This window comes from Beta vulgaris, chromosome 5 (genome assembly GCF_026745355.1).
Source record: "Beta vulgaris subsp. vulgaris cultivar EL10 chromosome 5, EL10.2, whole genome shotgun sequence".
NCBI lineage: Eukaryota > Viridiplantae > Streptophyta > Magnoliopsida > Caryophyllales > Amaranthaceae > Beta > Beta vulgaris.
The window spans coordinates 51247819-51257190 of NC_079206.1; the positions used below are offsets into that span (position 1 = coordinate 51247819).

Sequence of the window (9372 nt, forward strand, 5' to 3'; positions counted from 1 at the left end):
AAGGTGGAGAAATCTTGTTTTGATCGGTTTCAAGTCAAGGTGGGATTTGTTAGTTATGCCTTGAATCCGGTCAAAAGTCGTTTTCGTCGGCTCGCCCGATCCCGTCGGGAAGCTTTGCCCGACCGTGCTAGATCGCTTATTTCAGCAGTTCATGAAAACAAGGCGCCCGATCAAGCGCCCTTTGCAAATTACGACGAGGCGGATGTCACCCGATTGAGCCCGAGACATTTGTTAGTTTGAAGAAATGACGGTCCGATTGAGCGAATGTTTCTAGACCCGATCGCGCCACGGAGATTTTGACGCGGGATGTGCAATTTATGTCAGTGTTTTGTGCGGAGTATATTCTAGGGTTTGTTAAGGTTCCTTATGTTATAAAAGGATCCCTTTTGTGTTGGTGTGGATTTTTAATTCATTTAATGCCTACACACGGTGTGAATACGTTTATTTGACTACCCCATTTTTAAGGTTCTATTTGAATTCGTTTTGAAGTCGCCAACAATTCTTTAAAGGAAGAATCATAAATCTAATTGCATATTGAAACAGTAGGGACATCTTAGGGACTTATTCAATGTAGATTTCCCCATCATGACTCCATAGATGATCGCGAACCAAAAATTGAGTTCGGGGGTGAGGGGATAATACAGTCATGAACTGTACTGCCCATTGTTGGCCTCTACTAAATATTGATTCATTACAAATTTAATGAAAAAGAATAATCATATAACGTTTTAAAGCCCCCTACAAGTAATTAATCTATATTGGTTCAGGAAGCACATATATAAAAAGACTAATCATATAGTGACAAGTTATTAAGCAATCAAATTACAAGGTTCCTAACAGGTTGTCCAATTTATCTGAATTAATCAGAATAGTTTTTTTCGGTCTTGATTAACAACAAATACAAGGTGATAAATATTGCGTGCGAGCATAAAAAATAATAAATTCATGAAAAGAAATAAAAAAAAGAAAATAAAATATTGTCGGGAGTTAGTATAATATGTACAATATACTTACAATCGCGCGAATATATTAATAACCTACTTGATGAGTCATGAATAGAATGTGAGTAACTTCAAGAAAATAATAAAAATAAAGAAATAAAATAAAATAAAGATGGTTAATTTAGTTGACTCTCAGAAATTCACTGTCTGGGATCGTTGATTTATACGGATCTTGGACCGAAAGTTTGAACGAATCTTGAAAAAACAATTGTGTTTTGATAATTTGTATTAAGCGATAGTCAAGAAAATATATATTGTAACTTGCCGCTTGCGTGTATGATGAAGATTAAGTGGTGTTACTACCATTTTTAGATGATGAATAAACATTTATTATGATACATTGCATTAAGCCTCAAAAGGTTTAATATTTATAAAGGCCCAATGTAACACCCCCAAAATCCATACACGTCTACGACTACGTTGCATTGACTTTGGGAGTGTTACCGCCGCGATGAAATGAAAGGCTTCTTAAAAAGGAATATTAACTCAAAACATTGTCTCAAAAACTGAAATGTAGCCGAAATAAAAATGTAACTACAACTCGGGAATCATCAACGACCCCTTTTATTCAAACCACAATTAATTAAGTAAATCATAATATTCTTATAATAATTAATTAAAACGCTATAAAGTTCAAAGACTAAGGACTATCCCCCAGAATCCTCAGTATCATGTAGCAGTACCAGTGCACCTAATCTGCACCCCATTGTAAGATCGATGGTTCATCACATATCAACAAACACACAATAACACACAATACTAGTGGAAAAAACATCAAGTGCTCCGGTTAAAAACCGTACAAGTGCTCCTTATTTGACCCGTAGCAGACGTCATACGAGCACTTGAGTATTTATCAAGTGCTCCGGTTGAAAACCGGAGCACTTAAATTTACAAGTGCTCCGGTTGTCCTAAAAACCGGAGCACTTGTGAATTTTATATATGCAAAATACATCAAGTGCTCCGGTTGTTAGGAGAAAACCGGAGCACTTGTGAATTAAGTGCTCCGGTTTTTTCCTAACAACCGGAGCACTTGTGAATTAAGTGCTCCGGTTTTTTCCTAACAACCGGAGCACTTGACATATTTTTTTTTATAAAAAAAAATTGTTGTTGCTGTAACAACAACGCCACTAGTTGGAATATTACCATGCTCAAGGCATTGTTTCTTGAACTCCTTGCACAATATCAATACTAAACATATCCCCCTCCCAAGACTTGCTCTTCGAACAAAGAGAAAAGGACAATCATCACACTATTTTTCATAAACAGAGATCATTTATTTGCATTACGAAAGTTACAACAATATAGATACAGGAGCAAGAATCCTATATCTAACTAGTAGACAGAAAAAGTGTGCACCAAGCTCAATTAAAGTAATCACGCCATGCAAACCAAGCTCTTTCAGTTGCAATAAGTTGCTGAGAAAATGGAACAACACCTGGTAACACAAATTGGAAGCACGTATTAGGAAATGGAAAAGGCCATGATAGAAACTAAATAATATAATCATTCTCAAATCCAACCAAATTTCACCTATTTTTTTAAGTAAAATAAAGAAGTTAAGAAATACATATAGATGGGATCCATACCACATTTCAATTTTAAAGGCTAGACTCAGGTCACAATCATCAATGAATATTTTCTAATGAAGGGGTAGATATATGAAGCAATCACAAAGTTGTCTAAAAGGGAGGAAATGATTTGGACGTGAACTGTTTGGATGAGTTACCAAGCTGACTAGCTCGGCCAACCGAAACCACAACTATTAGAATCAGATTATGAATGAACTCATTGCCTCAAATACTGGCAGTAGGGATAATCTTGGTGAGATTTTTTTTACAGAAAGAGCCAAATTCAATACTAATAGAGAGGATATGAGCTTACGGAGTGGTTGATTAGGCGAGCAATGTTTCCTTTGTTGGTAGCATCGATTACTACATCTTCACTGATCTTAAACAGCTGTATAAACAAGCGAACATTAGATAGACCAGCAATATCCATTTCTATCCAAAACCGACAGGTGATGTATAATGATAGATTTCCCCTAAAGCAACAAGAAAAAAAATATAGATAAAGCGAACCAAAATGTGGATAGGAGCAAATTTAATGCATCACTACGTGGACCTCCTTCATCAATTCCCAGCTTGCCATATGAAATACTAAATATTCATAGGGGAAATATGAAAATGGTACAGTTTCAGGTGCACATATATCTTGGTGAAGGCATGCCGCTTATTTTGTTATTCAATTAGAATCACCAATCGCTAAAGCTTAGAAGGCAAAAGGTATTGATTGACACACGTTCATTGCAGATAAATCATACTCTCTATCTACACAGATGTCCAATAACAGTTGTCACATTACCTTAGTATATATTATTGGTTATAATTCGATTTCCATATATGGCACCACGTACAGGATCTTTTTTGAAATATTATGACATACCCCTTTTTCTTAAGCAATCATATCCTTATAATACTAAAAACACCATAAAACAATTTACCCCTACTCTGAGTACACACATTGGTCAAGGGATGCAGCTATTATCTACAGTTACACACTATAAAATTAGACAAAAGTTTACCGCAAAGATAATAGAAATTAGAGTCTCACCCACCACCCAAAGCCTCACCAAAAGAAAAAAGGGAGAAAGGGAAAACGAAAAGGGGGTGGGTCAAACAACAATAGCTGAGAATGCTGATAAATGATTTCCACTTACATAGCAATCTTTTCCTTCTACACGATACTGTGCCTCTCTCAAATCAGCAACAATGCGCCTCACCTGTTCACCACGATACTTTCTGAAAAGCAAGATTCAGTGTCAGCCAATGTGCATTTAACCCGAATTATTTATATAAAACACGAAAAACCTTCTCCCCCTTTCAAGGGTCCAGCATGCAACAAGAAAATAACTTGGCAACAGTTAAGAAATGGCCAAACGGGCCAAATCAGGTCAGGTAGGGCAGGCAGGGCAAGGGAGGGGTGGGGACTCCTACAATACCACAAAATCTATAAGCTATTTCCATGATATTGGATTTCCCAACAATATCAATACCTTGATGTCTCTCTTATCCACCAACATTGCACCCTAAACGCTGAACATTAGCTCATGTAACAATTGAGTAAGAGCGCAACAGAGAAAGCAAACAAATTTCGGAATAAGGATAAAATTAGCAATCCTTCCCCAATTGCAGCAAACAACACAACACCCTAAGAAAGAGGGATCACCACAGATGCACCTCTCGATACACAATTAGTAGTGTTTGCCTTGGCACAACACCCTGCCAAAAATCACTGGATAGAGGGGGAACCATAAAGCGATAGAATGATTTGTATATTTCAGTCTAAAACACTTGTCAATAACAGCAAGACAACTGCTCATAAAGCGATAGAATGATTTGTATATTAAAACAAAAAATTGAGCCAAGAAGCACGGAAATGAACTTTCTTATACCTGATATGAGTAATGAGTATGCAAGTCCACTGATGACATGAAACATGTCTGTGTAGGGTGTGTCTGTCAGCATGAAAAAAAAAGAATGAGAAATGGAGCTAGAACATCAGAGGAGGCAGTATCTAAAGCACAAAAGAAATTCGCAAATTATTTTCTTGAAAATTGGCTAAAACGATATGAACTTTCACCAATATGAGCGAAATAATACGATCTAAACAATTTGCTATGAATAACATGAACTTTACTCTTGATTGCGCCAACTAATAAGGAGCTCAACGATGATAGAATGTTTAGAAATTATCTCGTTGGATAACTTTCAAAAATTGTTGGTTTACATTCTTTTTATAAATTAATAGATATGCTGACGTATATTATTTGATTTTTATTTTTCTAGAGCTTACAAGCATAATATACTTGTAATATTCTCATATTATTCATAGCAAATAGTTGAATTCGTATTATCTTGCACATATCAGTGAAAGTCCATATATTTTAGCCAGTTTTCTTTGTTTCCTTTGATGGGAAAGAGGGAAACTGCCTATTTCGGACGTAGCTATCCAACACTCCTCCAAAGTATAGTGCTTGACACTTGACAGTAAGCTCAGAAAATCCAAATATCAACAGTGGAATATCATGATCAACATCTTAAGTTCGATGATACAATAAGGTCAATAAGAAGAAAAGAAATGCTTAGCTCAAAAACATATTATCAAGGATTAAGAACTCACATGAATCCATCCAAGAGGAAAAAGTGATTCTCTGTCCTGAACCTCAAAATTTTCTTCCTCGTTCAATGTCTGACACTGTAAAAGGTAGACATAATACTATCAGCAATGGACACAACAACATTGCCTGTGAGAACGATAGCAAGATAGATGATCACAGAATCAACATTCATTGGCATATCTATAGCCATTGCTGATCCCCGCGGAAAACCTAGTGCTTCAAGTGCATGTGCAACAGACCTGCAGAATTCAGGATCAATACAATGCTTAGACTTCAGATACTTGACGATAAAAAATATAGATATATAGATTGTTGCTAACAACAGTAACAAGAGCATAGGAAAATAATCTACTCCAGTAACTTACTGTCCTTGTCTATGTGGCTAAAGTCCATAAAATTAAGAAGTAGCAAAATTAAGCACCATGTTTTGAAAATTTTGTAGTATTCGAGAATGCCAACCAGATAAAGGTGACAAGATCTCCATCTGTTTGGCTGTTTGCACAATTGTCAAATTACCAATTTCAAGAGCATAAATAAAAATAACTACTACATTCAAATCAGGGAAAAAAAATGCGCTCGCGGTCGCGTTCGCGGGAACGGTCGCGTTGTCGCGGGAACGGCTTGTAACGGCAAAATAGAACGTTTCGCGGCCGACGCGGCGTGAATTTCTTAAAAAAATTCACATTAATATGTTTTAACCTTATTTGCATTTTTTTAGTTTATGCAGCATTATTACAACATAATATAACCAAATCTAATAGAATATCATGTTTCCTCAACTATATAATTAAATCATAAAAAAAAATTGGCCAATGTTTGAAAAGAACGGATGTAACGGGGATAGAATCGTTCTAACGCGGTGAGTTCGCGTTACGGAACAGACAACACGGCGAGAAGTACGTGAATTTTATTATGGCGTTCCGTAACGGGATTTTGCGGAACGACAAATCCAAAATCCGTTACAGAACGGCCGTTCTGTAACGGAACGGGAGAGTTTTAATTCCGTGATTCAAATAGATTAGATCACTGTTTACTATAATTATTCATGGATGTCTTAAGTTACAAGACTGTTTACTACAAGTGTCCATGCATGTCTATTTGCTCCACAAAGCACTGAGGGTTGTCAAAGATGTGAAGGAGTCATAGCTTCAATAGGAAATTACAACCATCTCTTTATGCAAATTTTTTAATTTTAGTGCATCCTACAAAATATTGATCAATAATAACAAAGGAAAGCAGTGTGATTTGCAGATAAAGATTAGCAATGAGAGTGACATGTTTTCTTGTATTATTTTTGTCCCTTGTATGCACAAGTATTGATGAACATGCTCAATAGCAAGCTAAGCCCAAGCAGCTCAAAGCTCAAGCTCAACAAACTGATGACTCAGCATTATAGTTTTATTCTGTTATAACTACTTCTCATGTTGTTAAGAAAGTTAGTTAGTTAGTTAGTTGAAAGACCCATTTCAGTAATGAAAGCTGTCAATATAATAAGTTGACAGTGAGTTCTAGTAGCTCATTCATTTATAATAAAAATTCTTCTCCCTCTCTTCTCTCTACTTTCTCTCTAAAGTTTCTTTAAATTCAATTAGTTTTTATGTGAAGTTATATGAACTTCTTTATGGTATTACAGCAGGATCTATGCTAAGATCCTGGTGGAAATTCAGCTACATTTCAGTAGCAAATTCGCAAATTCTTTCAAACTCAAATCGAAATTTCAACGTAGAACAGCAGCAAATTTCTATAAAACATCAAATTACAGAAGTCAGAATTTGCAGAAATCAGGTTCTAAGTTTTGATTTGATTGTTTTGATAATTGTCATTTCTTGCATGAAATTCTGGAAAATCAGATTTTGTTTAAAGATTAAATCACATCGTTTGATTGTCTTTGATCTTAGATTTGTTCAATTTTCTCTTCTTTGATCAAATTTTTCTCTCAAATTCATAATGCCTTCCAAAACTAATCCTGTGCAAGATCCTACAAGTCCATATTATGTTAATCCAAATGAAAATTTTGAAAGGCACCATAATACAGAAGAATACATCCAGGTAAGTTACATTACTAACAATAATTCACTCAAATTCAAATTTCACTGGACCTACTTTGCTTAGAATTCGTATCCGAACATCAAACACTAAAAATAACAAGAAATATATAATCAAATAATCAAACTAACCGAAAGAAAATCTGATTTATTAGCCTTATTCAAACACTGCATTCAATCACAAAAGCGCCAAATTAGAACCAAAATTCAAATGTGAGCTCAAAATTCGCAAAGAATAGCTTAAAATTCACAACAATTAAGATTATATTGAGAGGAGAGAGAGAGAGAGACGAACGAGTACGAGAGTAGTAGAGAAATCAATAGAAGAGCAAAGCTAGGGTTTGACATGTGAGGAGAAACTTCATAGTAGTTACCTCTAGCATCTTCTGTAGAAAATGCAGGCACAGCTCAGATGATTGCGCAGCTACAATTTCGACAACAAAGAGAAGATCAGAACTTAAACCTTAGATCTAAAAGTACGTCAAATTCGATTCAAATGCAATCGCAAGAATCTCGCAAAAACCCTAGAAATCGAGACAAATAGATTAAAAAGAAATTTACCTGCCACCGTGAGAGAAGGAGAAGAGGATGCTGGTTGTGTCTGTCACTCCATCATCAAGGAGTCGTGGCGGTCGTCTGCCGTGACGTCGTCTGCTCTCGCATTGGCGTCACCCGCCGTGATGATGTGTGAATGAGAGATATGAGAGTGACGAGGGAATTGGGATGGGTTTTAGTTTGCTGGTTGTTTCCGTCACAACCCTGGGAACCGGAGAGGGGACCCCATTAGAAGATGGAAGGAGAGAGACTGAGAGAGATAGAGAGAGGGGTTCAAATTCAACGAAGGAATTGGATATGTGAAAAGAGTAAATGCGGGTGCAAGGCTTAGAGGGAGGGAGTTTTGGGGCCCAAAAGAATACTCAAGTGCTCCGTTTTTCGGCCCAATCGGAGCACTTGAGATCTTTTCTTATTTTCAAAAAAGAAACGAAGACCATGTGCTCCGTTTTCGAGCTCAACCCAAGCACTTGATAAGTAGCACAAGCATTTTTTTCCACTATATCAGCTATGCTGAGTACATAGTAAACCATTGAATGAATACAAACATAAACAAAGCAATAATGATTATTCCTAGACATGATACTACAATAGCATTATATCCTTTACTTTTTATTTAGGTGGCAGCGAACGGGCACCATCATCTTACTAGAATCATACGGGCTACTTAATCCTTAATAGACAACTTGGTCTATTAGATGAAATGCAAATACGGTTTAGTTCCTTCTCACACCCATCACCTTAGTTAGGGATGGCAATGGGTAATGGACCCTACCCGGATCCGTGGATCCAGATCCGTTTTTAGCGGATCTGGATCCTCAAAATTTGGACCCGACAGATTCGGGTTGGATTTGGATCCTTGCGATTGAAAACAGATCTGGACCGGGTCCTCAAAAATTACCCGGATCCGTATCCGTTTACCCGTTTTTTTTAATGTTAAAATTAAATATAAAAGTTAAACCCTAATTCTCTCAAGTGAAGCGTCGTTTCACTTAGCCTCCTTAGTTTCTGTGTTTCACTTTCTTTAGCCTTCACTCCTCTTCAGTCTTCAATGAGCCGCACTCACGAGTCACGCCAGTCACTCACTCCTCTCTCTTCACTAATTCCGGCACCGGACCACCATGCCAGAGCAGTCGGACCACTGCGCCAGAGCAGTTGGACCACCGCGCTAGAGCAGCCAACGTCGCCACTCGCCATTTTTGATCTCGTTTTTGATTTTCGACGGAACCCTAATATTTTTTTTTTTTTTCGTTTTTGAAAGTAACCTGAATTTTTTTCGTTTGTTTTTCTTGTTGATTTCCGTCCATTTGTATCAGTAATTATCATTTTGCTCGTCTTAAAATTGTAATTACAACACCATATGTATTTCTTCTTGCTAGAGTTGTTTGAAAATTTCATTTGTTTAGTGTTGAAAAGATAATTTAGTTATTGTTGCTCAAATAGTTTGCTTGAGTTTGTTAGTTTGATTTTGTTTTTGTTTTTTGGTGTATTAATTGAGTTTGTTGAAATTACTCTTTCATTTGTTTAGTTTTGATGAATTTAATTGTTGTTTTTTAGTGTATTGCTTGAGTTTGTTGAAGTTGAAGTTTGGCTAAAC

The 9372-nt window shown here is 36.5% G+C and overlaps 1 protein-coding gene across 8 annotated transcripts; it reads right to left on the bottom strand.

Moving 5' to 3' along the window:
* Window positions 1-2219: 2219 nt before the first annotated feature.
* LOC104908336 (AMSH-like ubiquitin thioesterase 3) lies at window positions 2220-8102 on the bottom strand. Of its 8 annotated transcripts, XR_008969547.1 has the most exons (7): window positions 7785-8102; window positions 7519-7647; window positions 5336-5417; window positions 5181-5255; window positions 4453-4515; window positions 3718-3799; window positions 2220-2436 (listed from the first exon to the last, which is right to left on the bottom strand). XR_008969547.1 is itself a non-coding variant. In XM_048644422.2 (6 exons), the coding sequence occupies exons 2-6, from the start codon at window positions 7569-7571 to the stop codon at window positions 2293-2295; spliced, it is 408 nt and encodes a 135-aa protein (XP_048500379.1). In that variant the 5' UTR covers window positions 7572-7647; window positions 7785-8102; the 3' UTR covers window positions 2220-2292. The 8 variants fall into 8 exon arrangements, 7 of the variants coding, with proteins under 7 accessions (XP_048500379.1, XP_048500377.1, XP_048500396.1 ...); XM_048644422.2 differs by lacking the exon at window positions 3718-3799 and having other exon boundaries at window positions 5345-5417; XM_048644420.2 differs by lacking the exon at window positions 3718-3799.
* Window positions 8103-9372: the final 1270 nt, after the last annotated feature.